The sequence below is a fragment of the Delphinus delphis genome, chromosome 19, assembly GCF_949987515.2.
Source record: "Delphinus delphis chromosome 19, mDelDel1.2, whole genome shotgun sequence".
Classification (NCBI taxonomy): domain Eukaryota; kingdom Metazoa; phylum Chordata; class Mammalia; order Artiodactyla; family Delphinidae; genus Delphinus; species Delphinus delphis.
This window is the reverse complement of record NC_082701.1, coordinates 41,296,838-41,313,070: the sequence shown is the minus strand read 5'-3', so window position 1 is coordinate 41,313,070 and position 16,233 is coordinate 41,296,838. Positions and strand designations below refer to the sequence as shown.

Below are 16,233 nucleotides of genomic sequence, written 5' to 3'. Positions count from 1 at the left end.
TGCCCCGGTCTGGGAGGATCCCACATGCCGTGGAGCGGCGGGGCCCGTGAGCCATGGCCGCTGAGCCTGCACGTCCGGAGCCTGTGCTCCGCAACGGGAGAGGCCGCAACAGTGAGAGGCCCACGTACTGCAAAAAAAAAAAAAAAAAAAAAAAGATGTGGGATAGAATAGAATAGAATACAGAGCGTACGTGTTTTGTAAAGGTAAGTAATGCATAAACTATGTCATCTAATTATCCATCTATCACCTATCTATCTATCTATCCATCTATCTACCTATTCGCCCTGTGGTTTTTGACCTGGTAGATCTGGCTCTTTCCTAAAGTCTTGGGGAGAAAGAGTGCGGGGGGAGGGCAGAGACGACTCAGCCATTTCCACAAGACCAGCTTTTAATATGACTGTGATTGGAAGCACAAATAAATAAATGCCAAGAGAAAATGGAAAAACCAAACCGAACCTCAGAACATCCAAACCCAAATTCAGAAAACGAAATGAAACAGATCTCCGACAGACAGACAAACAAAAAAGAAAGACCCCCAAAGAAACAGAATCAGACTGTACAAGCCGTGTCACAGGGAGAGCAGAATGACGTGGGCACTGCGGATGAGTCCCCGGGGCCGCTGTGGAGGGGAGGGGGTGGCCCTGATCACCCTGTGGGCCGGCTTGGGGAGGTGGGGAGGGCTTCGTGGGCAGGTTAAGAACCTTCACAAACTACACAAGGACCGGACGTCGTCGAGTTCTGCGGCTTCCCTCTTGATCGCGCAGGGGTGATTCCAGCGTGGCCTCGTCGTGACTTCAGGGCTGGAACCTGGTCCCCCTGCACAGCTGCAGAGGGACTGCTGGAAACCGCACGGAGGAGGGTCAAGTACGGAGACAGACGTGGAGGCGGTGCCGTGAGGACTCAGAGCATGCAGTTGCTTTTTACATCTGGCAGTGAGATGTGATGGCAGGTCGGTTCTCGGACAGTTCCAGAGCGTGACTCCCTTCTCCTAAGAGGGACGGACGCGTCGTGCCAGACGAGGCTGGAGCGAGGTTTTGACAGAGAGTTTGCTATGTGTGCATAGGGGGCTCTTGCTTCTTTCCGTCGGTCGGCAGGGGTCATCCCACCTGAGCCTGCCGTCCCCTGTTCTGGTCCTGGGCCTCCAGGTCTGTCTGGGGGGTGCCGGGCAGTCGGAGGGCTGTCAGCAAGCAATCTCCTCCAAGGTCCCCAGGGCTGTCTGCAGGGGAACGTTCACACTGTGGCTGATGTTCTCGGAGTGGTTTGGCATCGGGTCGCAAGCGCTCTGGTGGGAAGCGGAAAGTGGGCGTTGATGCTCATTCAGCAAAAGTTCATCACGATGCCCCCGCGCAGCCCAGCCCAGGCCCCGGGAACCACGCTGCCCACTGTGGGCTCTCCCGGGGCACAGCTGCTCTGCCCCAGACATCTCACGCGCTGGCTTGCCATCTTGGACCATGAGGCTGAAGTGGCCTCATTGCCTTTAGAATCCTCTCCATTCTCCACCTAGGCACACCCCCCCCCCCCCTGCACCCGCAGAGAGGGGATGGGGCTTAGCGACTGGTTTGACCTTCTCTCTCGCGGTCCCCTGATGTGTCACCTGAAGCGACATCTGAGTGGTGTGTACCTTTGGAGCTTGGATGGCCCATCCTACCCTCGCCCTTGGGGTCTCTGTTGGGTCAGCCTGGGCTGGAGGAGGGCTGGTCTGTGGCCAAGCCTGGGGCAGGGGGTGCCAATCGCTGAGGCCAAGCAGTGGAGGCCCCCAGCCAGAACCCTGACCCCTGATCGCAGCTGCCTGAAGGACCTTTAGGTTAGGCTGGCCCCAGGGAAGAGTGGTCTTGGGTCCCTGAACAGGGTGGGGCTGAGATAGCTTTGAGTTTTCCAGGTGATTCCCAGGCTGCGGAGGGCTGGAGGCTGGGAGGGATGGAAGCAGAATTCGGTGCCAAGAATGCGGCTCGGGCAGGGGGAGGGAGCCTCTACTCGCTCATTATAAACTAGGCAAAGCTCACGGCTTTACAGGCCTGGCCTCACTTAATCCGAATGGCACTCCCTGAAGCCCCAGTGATTTAGCAGATGATCAGAAAGGGAAGTAACGAGCCCCAGGCACACGAGGCTGGGAAGCGGGGACCTGGGATCCAGGCAGGTAGCTGAGTCCAGAGCCTGGCCTCCTTCCACACTGCTCTCTCCTCAACAGAAGCTGTCTTCTGTTCAAACCCCAGAGAATCAAAGTGAGATTTTTAGCCTGGGAGATGGGTAGAGAAATAGTGTCTGGAACAGAAGTGGGAGCCCAAGCAGGAGGAGGGGGCTGGGGTCCATTTGGCATGTTATGATTTTAAGGGGGCAAGTGCCCATCGAATGGGGTGGTCTCTTGGGGCCGGGGTGCTGACTTGGGGAAAGCCAGCGATACCTGCAACCTTCAGTGGAGACCGGGGTCCAGGAGCAGACTGAGTTAGGGAAGAAGAATTAGCAGCATAAGAGGTGCTGCCCCTCTCTGGCTCGAGGAATGAGAGGCGGAGGAGGACAGTGGTGGTTAGGGACGCTTTGTGCCCAGCTCTGACACTCACCTGCAGTGTAACCTTGGTCTGAGCTGCAGCCGCCTCATGCACAGACCTTCCTCTAGGGTGACTGTCGGGTTGAAATGATGAGTGCCTTAAGGGCACTTAGCACAGTGCCTGACATGTCCCAGGCATGTACAGTGGTTAGCAGTTCTAATGGGTATTACTGCCACTACCAAATTCACAGGGCCGCACACCCTACGTCCCCTTCAAAATAGGGCAGAATGCCAGGGACATCCCTGCTTGTATTCTGCCGCCCCGCAGAATAAGGGAGTGGACCTACGCAGAGCCTCTCCGGTTCTCCCAAGGCATGAGAAGAGGGGCGTGGCCTCTGGCCTGGGAGAAGCCGGATTGGTCCAGGCAGAAGCATCTCCTGGTCTCCGCTGCATCCACGGCTTACTACTGGGCTCTGGGGTGAGTCTCAGAGAGAGGCTCGAGGCTCAGTTGGAGTGTCCTTGGATTTGGGAGCTGCAGAGTGTCACAAGCCATGGAAAGGTGTGCAACGAAGCACGGCCCGCCCTCCGGCCCCACCCGGCCCCCGCATCTGGGTTAACATGGCCTGTATGTGCTAGAGGGACTAAGCAACCTGCAAACCCCGGGCTGCCCTCACCACGTTCTCATCGTGGCTCCTTTCCTCCTCTTCTTTGCCAAGCAGGTCTAATAGCTTGTCTTTGATCAGCTGCAAGAAAGGCAGGAAGGGGGTGGTCAGGCCAGAAGAACGGCGCCAAGGTAGAGAAAGAGAGAGAGACCTCCCTCCACGTGGCTGGGCTGGGGCCCCTCCCCAGTCTCTGGGCTGAGATGGGATTTTGGAGCAGGTGCTAGAGCTTGGAGGGGGTCACGGGAGGGCCTGGTCTCCCAGTATGGCTGGTTCCTTGTCTGTCCTGGGGGGACAGAATTACTCATCACTTCCGAGGCCTGACAACTCCACAGTTCACAAGATCGGGATACACTTGAGTTCTTAACATTTGATTCCTAGCAAGAAAGGGTAATTACTAAATATGTTCCCTGGTGCGATTCAATTTCTGTGATTTTGTGTATCTTTTCACAAAAACGAGTAAACAAGGCAGAATGAAATCTGGCCATGGGACCCGGTTTGGGAACAAGGTCACCGTGCTGAGAGGCAGGATGTGGCGCTCTAGAGGCCCCTGGTCGCCGCTGCCCGCCGGCTCCCCGCAGTGACTCCCAGCGGCCTTTGGCCGTCGCCAGCCCCCTCTGGGATGCAGGCCACTGCTCTGCAGGTCCCGTTTGCTAGGCTGAGACTCAGGCGGTCCTGGGGACGGTGTTGGGCCTGGACTTCCCTGAGGGATTCTGGAGTCCCTGGAGCCATCCCGGGGCTGGGGGGAGGGAGGCAGTGGGAAGGCTGACGTGCCCCCGGAGCGCTCAGTGACTGAAGCCACTGTTTGTCGTGTGAGAAGCTTTCAGAGGCTTTGTCCAGCTGCCTCCTGAGGGTGACAGCTCCCGGACTGTTGGTGGCCAGGAGCGCAGGGGTGCCCTTGCTCTCCCTGCTCGGGACTGATAAGCACTGCAGGAGTGATCCTTCCTGAAACCTGCCTGGACCACGGAAGGCGCTGCTCGGGTGATGGGCCACCAGGAGGGCAGGGGTGTGTGTGTGTGCATGGGGTGTGCGTGTGGCGTATGTGTGTATTTGTGAGCAGTGTGTGTGAGCACGGTATAACTGTGTGTGATATATGTGTGTGGAGTGTGTGGTGTATGTGTGTGCAGATGTTGCGTGTGAGTGTGGTATAAGTGTGTGTGATGCGTGAGTGGTGTGTGTGTGTGCATGTGGTGTGCGTGTGGTGTACATGTGTATTTGTAAGTAGTACGTGAGTGTGGTATAAGTGTGTGTGATATATGTGTGTGCGTATGTCGTATGTGAGTGTGGTATAACTGCGTGATGTGTGTGTGGGGCACGTGTGTGAGTGGCGTATGTGGAGTGCGTGTGGTGTATGTGTGTGCATATGTGGTGTGTGAGTGTGGTGTGTGGTGAGTGTGAGGGTGCAGACACACGCATGTCTGAAGCCCCCTAGCAGCGGGAGGGGCTCAGGCTGGCCTCAGCACAGTTTCATCCTCTTCTCATCCCTTCTGCTCCCTCCCTGTGAGTGTAGACAGCCCTGAGGTAGGGCCTGTGGCTTCTGTCTCTCTTACATCCATCCCTCCCCCAGTGCCTAGGAGGTGGTGATAGACAATGTCCATGGACAGGGAGGGGGAGGCGGCCCTGGGGGAAGAGAGGCCGTGCTCTCCCCCCATCCACGCTCGGTTCTGGACGTCAGGGCAGGATGAGGGCGCCAGGTCATCCCCCCACGAGCAATCCCAAATCTTACCTCATAAATATAATCAAAGAGCTCTAGTATTGTAAGGATACTAGCACCAATAAACAATCCCATCTGACCACCAATATCACCTGGAGAGAGAGAGAGAAGACAAAGACTTGGCTTTCCTGACAGCACTTCCGGAAGGGCTGAACAGACTGAGAACTCGGAAACCAGGCCTTCTGAACGGGTTCCCCTTCCCGGGGGGCCGGGGCGTGTAGCTGGGAGGCCAGGCCCTTGACGCGTCCCTCCCTCACTGCACAGCTCTGAGAGCTGGGGGGTTTGGTTTTCAGCACCCATGGGGACGGGAACTAACCTGGATGCTTTCGGGGGGGCCTGGAATAGACCTCGTGGGCTGACAGGCTTGTTCATTTCCATTCAGAACCACACTGGTGGGGCTCAGTTGGCTCTGGGCTGGGAACAGACGAGGTGCGTGCAGTCCCTGGCCTGGGCGAGGACACAGTCTAGCTTGAGACGTGTGTCAGGTGCCCTGAGTGGGGGTCTCAGGAGCAGTAACACAAGAGACACCCCCCAGTCATGACATGGGCTTTGGGGCCGCCTTGGGGCCCTTCTCACCCTTGGGCTAAGGCCGTAGGAAGCATCTCCCTGTCTCCCCACCTAAAGGTACATGTTCAGTTTGGTCTCTTTCTAGGGTAGAGGTCCTTGCCCTGGATGTTGGGCCCCACCGACCAAAGTCTTCTAGACTGGTCTTCGGATACCCCTGCATCAGACTCTCGGGATCCTTGTAATCAGTGTAGATGCCTGCACCTGCCTGAGGCCTACACAATCAGAACCTCTGGGCTTGGGGTCTGGAGGTCAGGAGTTTAAAGTGCCTGGGTGGTTCTCTGGCCCACCAGAGTTTGAGAACGGCTCTCCTGTGGGAGCTTCCAGTGGCTGGAGACCCCCTGAATTGAATGCGGTCCATTGTGTGTGCACCTGGGCGTTTGCAGAGGGAGAGCCCATATTTCAGAAGTTATTATCTGATTCTCAAGGGGGTTCTGATCCCCCCCAAAGCCCCAAACGCTTCGTTCTGGAGGCAGTATGGTAGAGAGCAGGGGGCTCTGAGGTTGTGAGTTTGCAGCGGGGCCACCAGCTCGGTGTGCGGCTTTGATAAGCCACGACCTTCTCAGGAGCTTTGCCTTCCGGGCACATTTGGTGGTGGAGGTGGTCGGGGTGGGGGTGGTGGTCGGAGGAGATGAACTGTGAAGTCCTTTCCAGCTGTGACCTCTAAGACTGGCAGCTGCTGGGCTGGGCTGGGGAGAGCAGGTGCTGTTGGGGGTGAATGTACTGTCCTCCTGGAGAGTCCAGGCTGACCTCTTGGTCTGAGAACTTCTGGATGAGTACCTCTGCCCACTCCTCCCCTGATTATGGCTGGAGAAGCCCAACCAACACATCCTCAGGCGAGCAAGCCGTGACGACGGGAAGGCGGCCCTTCCTGGGGGGACCTGGTTTGGGGCTCAGCGTGGCTCCCCTTCCCTCCTCTCCTGCCCCTCCGCGCCCTCTAATATCCTCAGTAGAGGCTTATCGGGGAGTGTGCACGATGCATGTGCACGTCAGGAGTGGGGTGTGTCTGTGCCTGTGCGAGCGGTGTGGCGGAGCGTGGGGTATGGGCCTGGGTGCGCCGTGCGCGAGTGCGTGTGGGATAGACGCAGGCGATACGTCTGACCACCGACAGCTTTACATAGGCGGCAAGCCACGTCTAGGGTAGCTACACGAGTGCGTCCAAATGTGGCTTTGTGGGAGTGGGCATAGTGTGTCTGAGTGAGCATGTGCAGGTGTGAGCACATGAGTGTGTAAGCACGCAACTTGTGTGCACGTACGTGTCTCTGCAGCCGCGTGGCTTGCATGTGGGTCTGTGAGGGTGTGTTCACTGCGGGAGGGGTGCGCTGTGCGCGGCGGGGGGAGGGGAGAGACGGGCCCGATTGGGTGCCGTGGCTCACCGTTTGCAAGTAGCACTTGCTGTCCTCACGGGAGGTGCAGATGGCAGCAGGACTTTCACGGCGGGCTATTTTGGGTGGGAACAAGATGCTGGGAAAATGCTTTCTCACATCTGCTGCAGGGACCAGCTACCTCTCCTGACAGATTCGGGGCTCAGGTCCTCGTCACTGTGTGTGTGTGTGTGTGTGTGTGTGTGTGTGTGTGTGTGTGTCTGAGTGTGACTGTGAGCCTATGTAGGGGAGGGGACGGAAGTGGAGGAGGCATGTCCTCGGTCTTCTTTAGGAAATAAAGGTGTCAGGAGCAGGGCTCTACCACCAGCTCAGGGCATGAGGCCGTCTAGCCACAGGCCCTTTGGCCACAACAATCTCCAAGGCCCAGGTGATGACCACCTTAGCCCAGCGGGCACCCAACTGTGGCCCAGTTCCCCAGCCTCCTGGGAGAGGAACAGACACGCTCAGACGGTGCCGCAGGGTAGGCCCTGGGTCCCTGGCATGGTGTCTGTCCACATGCCAGAAACCTCTATTTATGGACCTCCTGTGGGCTGGGGCTTTTCCACATTTAACCATCATGGGAAACTCACAAAATGAGTTTTATTAGACCCATTTTACAGATGAGAAACCTGAGGTTCAGTGAAGCCACCTGCCCACCTTCTCCCAGTTGGTGTGCAGCGGCCCGTGGCTTGCTCTCCCCTTGTACTTCCAGGTAGAAGGTGTATGCCTCCCCGCCCTCACCCAGGATTCTATTCTCACCTGATTCAGTTCACAGAGACAAGAGCTATTTTTCCTCGAAGCCACAGACACCAGATCCTTTCTTGAGAGTGAGTGGGAGTTGGGGGATGAGTCCAGAGCAGGTTTTTTTTTTTTTTTTTTTGGCAGTACACGGGCCTCTGACTGCTGTGGCCTCTCCCGTTGTGGAGCACAGGCTCCGGACGCGCAGGCTCAGCGGCCATGGCTCACGGGCCCAGCTGCTCCGCAGCATGTGGGATCTTCCCGGACCGGGGCACGAACCCGCGTCCCCTGCATTGGCAGGTGGACTCTCAACCACTGCGCCACCAGGGAAGCCCCAGAGCAGGTCTTTTTAACTGTGCACCCGCAGGGGTCTTGTGAGTTTTACGCTGGGCTGGGACTGTGTTGAAATTAACTTCCTGCATCCATCCTGTGCCCTTGGGGCCAGGGGAGCTGGTCCCAGGGTGGGGTGGCAGTCAGGTTTGTAGATTTCTGGGGATGCATGGCCCTTCTGTTGTGTTTGACAAAGGGCTCTCAGTCCAGGGGGCACCGGGCCTTCTCAATGCAGCAAAATTGCTTTCCAGTGGGGGCTCCATGGGGGACCCTCCCTGGGCCCACTGCCTGGGACCACCCACAGCTCAACCCTCCCTCCACTTGACAGTTCTTTCTTCCTGCCATGGCCCCAGGGCTCTGACTCCAACCTGGGGGCAGAAGACCATAGAATCCCAAGAGGATGGCGCTGGAAAGGCCCCGAGAGAGCGTCTAGCTCACCTACTTCAATGTGTTGATGGGGTAACTGAGGCCTAGACTGGGACATGAACTGGGCCTAACACCTCCAGCACGTGGAGTTCTTCCCATTCTGGGGCAGGAACAGTGCAAAGGGAAGAGGGAGTAACCCGCCCACCGGCCCATCCCCATGAGACGTGGACATTTGTGCAACAGACACTCTGACCTACCAAGTAAGGCAGCAACTTCGTACGCCTTCTTCTGTTCAATGGTCTCATAATTGAGAGCCTCAAAAAATATATCCAGAACGAGGATGTTCTCTCTGTGGAGGAAATGTCCAGTGTCATACGTGGTGAGAACCCTCAGGATCCACGGGGATCATCTAATACAATTTTCCCACAGACAGATGGGGAAACTGAGGCCCAGGCAAGTGAAACAACTGGCCCAAAGTTAGAGCTCGTTAGTGGCACAGCTGGGGCTTGAACCTGACATCCTGACTCCCGGCTCAGTGCCCTTCACGGCCCTGGAGGCGTATATCAGCTGTCCCCTTGGCCCCTCATTGCTAACGCCCCTGTCTCTCTGCACCCTTTCCAGGACTCCTGCCCGGCCTCCAGGTCTCCGTGCTCCCAGAGGGTCTGCCTGGGCCCTTACGTGCAGGTGAGCTCAGCACTCTCTTGACAAGTCTTGCTCGCCTGCCCCCCGCTGACCTCCCCTGCCCACTCTGGAGAGGACCCCAGTTCTTACTGGGATTGATAGCAAGCTTCTCCTAGTGGGGGCCCTACCCCGGATGGCCAAGTCAGCTGCAGGGACCAGGGAGGGTTTTTAGGGAGAAAACCCACACCTGGTTGCAGGGTTTCTGATGGAAGCACCCCGGTTCCCTTTTGCTCTTTTGGGCAGATGTGTGCACGAGACACATCTAGGCAGGAGAAGTCATTACGGCCGGCACAATGTCTGCGACAGCGGTGCCTGGTACCTCCTACAAAATTCCCTGCCTCCTTCCACGACGTGGCTCACAATGCCCTCAGCGTCCCTTGTCCTCAACCCTGGGACGGAGCAAAAGCCGTCCCAGGATGAGGTCTGGTGACGGTGTGGGCAGGAGGGAGAGGCTGGGGGCGAGGAGCCCTCTCCACGCGGGGCTCGCCCAGGTGCCATTCACAGGGTCACCCTCTCTTGCCTGGTTTATGGCAACTGCTTCCCACCTGGCTCCCTTCCGCCCACCTGGCTTCCGGTCCGACCTCTATCTGCCGCCTGAAGGGTCTTCCTAAAACCGCTAAACTAATCCACGTGACATAAAATTAGCATCCAGTTCCTCCATCACTCAGGCTACATTTAAAATGCTCAGTAGCCACATGTGGCCAGTGGCCATCATGTAGGACATCACAGATAAAGAACATTTCCAGAAGGTTCTACCTAAACGGCAAATGTGAGCCTGTCACTCGCCTGGTGGAAGTTCTTCTGTGGCTGCCTGTCCTTTTAGAATAAGTCCACTCTCTGCGTCCCACCCCCGCCCAGCTCAGCCTGCAGGATCTTCTACCTTGGACACAGTCACCTCCCCCAGCCTCCCCTTCCCCTAATCTTGTCTGCCCTTCACTGATTTTCCCTGCTGAGGCTCTGCCTGGGACACCCTCTGCTCCTGTGTCTTTCTTTCACTTATTCTGTTAAAAGATATATATATATATAGTTGAGCATCAACTCTGTGTCAGACACTCCACAGCAGAGAACAAAACAAGAAAAGTTCCTGCTCTCAAGGAGCTTCACTTTCGTGAAGTGGGCAAGTTAATTGCAGGAAACACACACGTGAATATAGAATTACACATGGTGGTGTGTGTTATAAAGGAAAACACCAGAGAGCTTCGAGAGAAAAATGACAGGAGGGGACTAATTTAGTCGTCCAAAGAGATGACGTTTAAATGGAGACCTGCACAATGAGGAACCAGCTAGGTGAAGAGTGAGAGGAAAAGCATTCCAGGCAGAGGGAACAGAATGTGCAAAACCTGCCTGGAAAACTCCTCTACATCCTGTAAAAACATCTCTGCATTGACATATACACCCTAATATGTATAAAATGGATAACTAACAAAAAAAATGCAAAAAGAAAAACATCTCTGAAGCTTTCCTTGACAGCGTCCCTACGCAAGGTGCGGCCAGCCACTTCTCTTATTACCTGCATCAGCCTACATAGCTTTCAGCTTTGTACTTGTCGCTCCACCAGACTCTAAGCTCCTTAAAGCCTGGGGGTGCATCTTAATCCGCTTTGTCTTCGTATTCTGAGTCTGAGCACAGAACGTGGCAAACAGCAGGTGCTCAGTTAATGTCTGCCAAATAGAAGTAACCGCTTACCTTGCCCTCGACTGTCCCCCAGTTTTTCCTAGTCCACCCTCCCCCACCGCCATCCACCACGTCCACTTAACGTACGAGATATATTTTTCTGATTTGTTAAATTTCTTCTCGAGGTACTTGGCTGACGTCTTGCTGGGAATCTTCACCATGGAGAGCTCTTTGTTGTAGCGGGTCAGGTTGCAGGGTGTCCTGCAGAGACAGTAATTACTGTCCTTTTCCGCCAGCAGACCTGGAGGGGAGAGGGAGGCAGGGCTTAGTCAGGTGGACCTCCTGGCCCAGAGTAGCCAGGTTCCCGCAGCAGAGGAGTGAGCTAGGAGGAGGTGCCACCGGGTAAATGAGGGGTGGGGGGCTGTGGAGAGAAGGGGGGCCGGTTGATGAGGGTGTGAGCTCTCATAGAATGTGCCCACTCTTTCTCTGTTACTCTTGGTCCTGTTTTTCTTGTTTCCTTCACTGTTATGTCACCCTTTGTAAATCTTTGAAAAGGCTCCACTTTTGGAGAATGGGCTCCGAGGGAGTCCCGGACCCCTCACCTCCCCAGGGCCTTCTTCTCTGCTCCTAGCCTCAGTTCTCATCTACAAAGGGGGCTGTTCTCCAAAGGCGAGTGTGGGAGACCATTTTATCTGAAACTCTGGGCTCCGCGGTACTCCCTCTGGGGCTCCCTCGTAGCCAACGCCCACCTGCTCTGCTCGCTGGTTTAGGACGCAGAACTGAGGCTTTGCATCCATTGGAAGTCACTCCTTCTCCTTCCCGCCAGCCCTCCTGGAGGCGTCTGGACGTGTGAGCCCCGAGCTGCTGCACTTAGATCCAGCAAGTGCAGCTGCTGAACGAACTTGAGTCCGGATGATTTAGATACTCTCTGCTTGTCTTGGTTATAGATCATTTCCCGGGTCCGGAAGAGGTGGGCACGTGGAGTGGGTCTAGCTTGGGGGTTGCAGCTTGTTTGTGTGATCTCCCTCACTGGAAGTTTTCCAGGGTCGGGGGGTGGGTGTGGACCAGCAAACACCCAGCAGAAGGCAGAGGAGCAGGGGGAACGCGCCTGGCTCAACGGAGCACGCAAAGACAGGACAGCTTTGGAATAACCGCGAGAGCGTGTGCGGGGAGATACGGCTGATCTCCTTTGGGGCCCACCCGGATGCTCACTGTCGATCCTCTCTGCCCGCTCCCCTGCATTCCGCAGTGCTCTCTGCTCTCCCAAAACCCACTCCTTCCCTACCCCCACCTCTCTACCTCCTTTCTTTCCCTAGTCTGGTTTCCAGCCCTCATCCACTTGCATCAGTTCCCTCCCCCACCCCTCTCTCCTTCCTCCTCTCCATCTCCCTCTCCCGTCTCTGCAGGGACACCACCCTTTCCAGCCTCTTTCCCCTCACCCTTCCCCACTCCCCTTCCCCCCATCTCTCTTCTGCACCCGGAAGTTCTGCAAGGTCTTGATCGCAGCCCCTCCACCATCATTCCACCTGGCCCCTGGTACTGACCTAGGGCAGGCTCGGCACACTCCTTGTGTTGCTCAGGGGTACAGAAAGGGGCATCCCCTGCAAAGAAGAGAGACAGGGAGAGGTACTCAGGCAGCAACCCCTTCCCTCCTTGGGCTGGAGGAAGGGATTGCATCCAGCTACCTTGGTACCTAGGAGGGGCAGCAGTTCACCAGTGGATGGTCAGAAGCCCTGGGGGTAGTGGGGGAGCAGAAGACTGGGTTCTGATCTGCTCTGTGATAACAAGACCGGTCTAGCTAACTTCTCCCAGGTTGCACAATCTGGCTTACATATGTGATAGGAAAGCGCTGACAGTTCAAGTGGGGAAGCAGTGGTAAGCAGCTACTAAGTCCTGGGCATGCATTGTCCCCTTTAACCCACACGGGTACCTTCAGAAATAGGAAATACTGTTTCTGTTTCACCCATGAGAGAATTGAGGCTTAAGAATCCTGTTTTCCCAGGACATCAGAGCTAGCGGTGATGGAGGTGGGCTTTGAACCCAGGTCTGTCTGACCCCGAGGCTAGGGCTCTTTCCAGCACACCACACTGCTGTAGGGGAGTGAGGGCTGCTTTTTAAGTCTCCTCTTTGCTGTGCCCTTAATTCCACATTATAACTGAGATACCAGTAACAGTGTCATGTGGGGGTGGGGGGCGGAAATGATTAAAATCTCTCCTGCTTGCTTTGGGCTCAGGTTCCATGGGGAAACCTCACTGGCTGGTGATCCAGTCTGAGCATCAGGCAGGTAGCATTTACCAGTGCTCAGTTCTCTCTGGTCTCTGTAGAAATCCAGAAGCTTTTTTTTTTTTTCTTTTACCAAGTGCTGAAGTTAAAGCCCACCACGATATCTTTTCCTTACCTTCTCCCTAAACACCAATTCTTTTCAAGAGCTGAAGAACTGATATGCTTCCTCCTTTCTAATAATAAAAATTTAACTGATATGTTTCCCTTTTGCTCTGTCTTCTAGGAAGCTCAAAGGCAATTTTAAAGGTCGATAATTCTAAATTTAGATTGCTAGAGCAATTACTGATCATAGTGCACTAAGTTAGAATTTAGCTCTAAGGATGTTCATTTCAGCATTGGTTATAACAGAAAACAACTATAACAGAAAACAACTGGTAATGAATGAAATGTCTGATATCAGGATTTAGCTAAATAAACAAAGTATGATATAACCATGAAATTGTAGCCATGAAATATAACAGCAAAGTTCCCAGCACATAGTAGGTCTTCAGTCAACAGTACTCTCAATTCCCTCTCCCCATGTGTTAACACAATCACCACTGACGTTTGCAATTGACAAAGTTTTCTTTTTGGCCGCACTGCGGAGCTTGCGGGATCTTAGTTCCCTGACCAGGGATCGAACCCGAACCCCCTGCAGTGGAAGCATGGAACTCTAACCACTGGACCACCAGGGAATTCCCAACAAAGCATTTTTATATCTTAGCCTAATTTTATCTTCCTATCCACGAATGATTGTGTTTTAAAGATAATGGAGGTAAGAATAGAGAGGTTTAGTAACTTGTACCAGGTCACACAGCAGTAAGGTGGAGGAACCTGAGTTAGAAGCCAAGGCCACTGACTCCAGCCTCAGTCATCCTTCCTTCCATGCTGCAGTACCAAACTCTTCCTGCTCCAATCAGCCCCCTTCCCCCCACTCCACTTCTACTGACAAGCCAACTGCCTCTAATGATGGCTACGTGCATTGTTAGTCTGAGAATAGAAATGTCAGTACACATGCATTCATTTGCTGGCTGATGGACTCTTGCCTAGCTTGAAAGAGAGCTAGACATTTGGATGCAAGAAGGGAAACATCTGGAGGAAAGCCATAACCATCTGGATGTTTGAACGTGTACCACACCAGGATGTAAGAATTGTAAGCATCCAGATATCCGGACACTGAACTCTAGGAGGGAAGACCAGCAAACAATTAGCAAACATATTGAACGTTGGGAGGAACGTCCTCCAAACACCTGACCACTTCTGGACACCAGGATGCTGCCTTGGTTGCCAGACTGGAGGTTTCCATCCGCCCTCTAAGAGTTTGGGCATCAAATAACAGTCTTCCCAGAACAGCATCCCTTTGCATCCTCGTGGAGTGGGTGTAGAGTTTCCCATCAGGGTGAGAAATGCAAAGAAGGTCGCAGGTAGTCCTGGGCCCCTGCGGCTGTCCTCGCCTGGCACTGACCTGGCATGTGGACCATGCGACAGTTGCAGTTCTCCACGATGTAGCGGGTCTCACAGTCAATCCGACAGGCAGTGATGCTGTAAACAGGAAAGAAGTCGAGTCCCATCTCCGAGGACCGGCACTCGCCCCACGGCGGGGGCAGGTATGTGAGCTGCAAGACAGGAAGGAGGGGGCAGCAGTCAGCCCCAGAGCTTCAGCCGCGACAGGCCCAGTGGCTCATTCATTCACTCATGCAGTTAACAGACCACTACTGAGCATCTACTGCATGACAACCTCAATTCCATTGACCTCCCAAGCCTTCTACTTTTGGCTCCGATACCAGTTTTCCTATCTTATTTTCTTTATAACCTTCTTATAAATGCTGATCTTCTCAAAGTCTCTTACACGGGCCACATCTTCCCACTTCCACAATTTGTCATCTCCCATCTCTCAGCAGCAGAGAAGTGAGATAAAAATTTGGGGGCTCTGCCTCTGGGGGCCCCTCCTTTCTAGGGTTTTTCTTCCCATTTTTTCTAGCTTTTCTGGCAACGCTGAACTCGAGCTTGAGACTTTTTAACTCAACGACTGCTGCTTTCTTCTTGAGCTCTAGCTACAACATTCCCTTAGAACTCGACGTGCCCTCAAAGGAGAGATCAGGTAAATCAATGTGTGTTTCACCCAGTGTGACTCCCTTCCTTCAAGGGCTGTGTACCCTCCAGTTTCTGCCTGTGTTTAGTCTCTCTCCAATGCCATCAAATAGTACTTCTGAAATATTTTGTCCAGAGTTTATAATTGTTATTTCCGGAAGGGTTAGTCTGATATAAGCCGCTCCACCATGACTGAGAACCAAAAGTCTCTCTCTCTCTATTTTATTTAAGACTCATTCCTTTGAGGGAGCTGTTCCTATTCTCATTTTATTCATGACGAAACTGAGTATCTGAAAGGTTAGTAGTAGTCTGTTCAAGATCAAACACAGAGCCAGTGGCGGAGTCAGCATAGGGACCTAGGAATTTCTGACTCCAATCTTGCCCTTGTATACTACATTGTCTCTATAGGAAATGGATGAAAGGAGGGAGAAACACTCCAGAGAGGACCTTTCAGAGCTTTTCTCTTTTGTGTTTTTTTCTAACAGCTCCTTTCTTCTTCCTTTCCCATGAAGGCTTGCGTTACTCTCTCGTCTTTCTTTGGAGTTCATGAGCTGACCAGGCTTTTGCACAGATTTCCTCTATGACTTTGGATAAGTCGCCACTCTCCTCTGGACCTTAGTTTCCCCATCCGTAAAGAGGGAGTATGTGGGGTAGGTTTGACAGTCTATGATTAGAATGGATTCAGTTCCCTACATTGCTCAATATTGGATCGATCAGCACACAAACTGGATTTGGGAAGAATTCATAGCGACTTTTGGCAAGACAGGGGGTCTAAAATGATGTAAAATCATCTTGGGAGACTCTCGTTTCTTTTTCTTCTTCTAAAACAATTTCCCACAGTGGGTGGACCAAGAATGCAGCTGGTGAAACTCTGGGGATGTGCTACTGTTTGTTCAGGGTCAATCACTTCCCTTTTTTTATACAGAGGTCATGATCCAGATACCATGGCTACCCTGCTGTGGCTGGTTTATCATTCGTTCCATCAGATTTTCTGAAGCCTCACACACCACAGCAGCTGGAAAATCGCAGCGTGTACAGCATCAACTCTTGCTTACCAACGAGTGTCTGAAAGCGTGTTGGAGTATTTGTTTATCCTGGGTAAGCGAAGCCTCAGGGGGACCCTGAAGCACTGTCTTCAAATATCTGAAGGGCTGTCTCAGGGAAGAAGAACTAGATTTGTTTCCCGGCATCCCAAGGGAAAGATAGACACAAGAACAGTTGTCCTAAGGGAAGTGGGGTGCATGATCACGTTTATTGACGTTGCAGGCACTGTGGTGGGCACAGCACACGCATTCTCTTATTTAATCCTAAAGAAGGATAAATTCTGTCTCAACTTTCTAACCTGCTACTATGATTCAATGACAA

The 16,233-nt window shown here is 53.8% G+C and overlaps 1 protein-coding gene across 2 annotated transcripts in view; it reads right to left on the bottom strand.

Annotated features, from left to right (window-relative positions):
- Positions 1–329: 329 nt before the first annotated feature.
- Positions 330–16,233, bottom strand: part of ASIC2 (acid sensing ion channel subunit 2) — a 1,018,908-nt gene continuing 1,003,004 nt past the window's right edge. Inside the window, exons 4-10 of one of the 2 annotated variants that reach the window (XM_059998039.1) lie at positions 14,243–14,393; positions 12,060–12,116; positions 10,663–10,816; positions 8,478–8,569; positions 4,871–4,950; positions 3,160–3,228; positions 330–1,282 (exon numbers count right to left, since the gene is read on the bottom strand). In XM_059998039.1, the coding sequence (XP_059854022.1) occupies positions 1,181–1,282; positions 3,160–3,228; positions 4,871–4,950; positions 8,478–8,569; positions 10,663–10,816; positions 12,060–12,116; positions 14,243–14,393 (705 nt within the window). In that variant the 3' untranslated portion in view covers positions 330–1,180. The remainder of the gene's footprint in view (positions 1,283–3,159; positions 3,229–4,870; positions 4,951–8,477; positions 8,570–10,662; positions 10,817–12,059; positions 12,117–14,242; positions 14,394–16,233) is intronic. The other variant, XM_059998040.1, reaches the window with a different exon arrangement.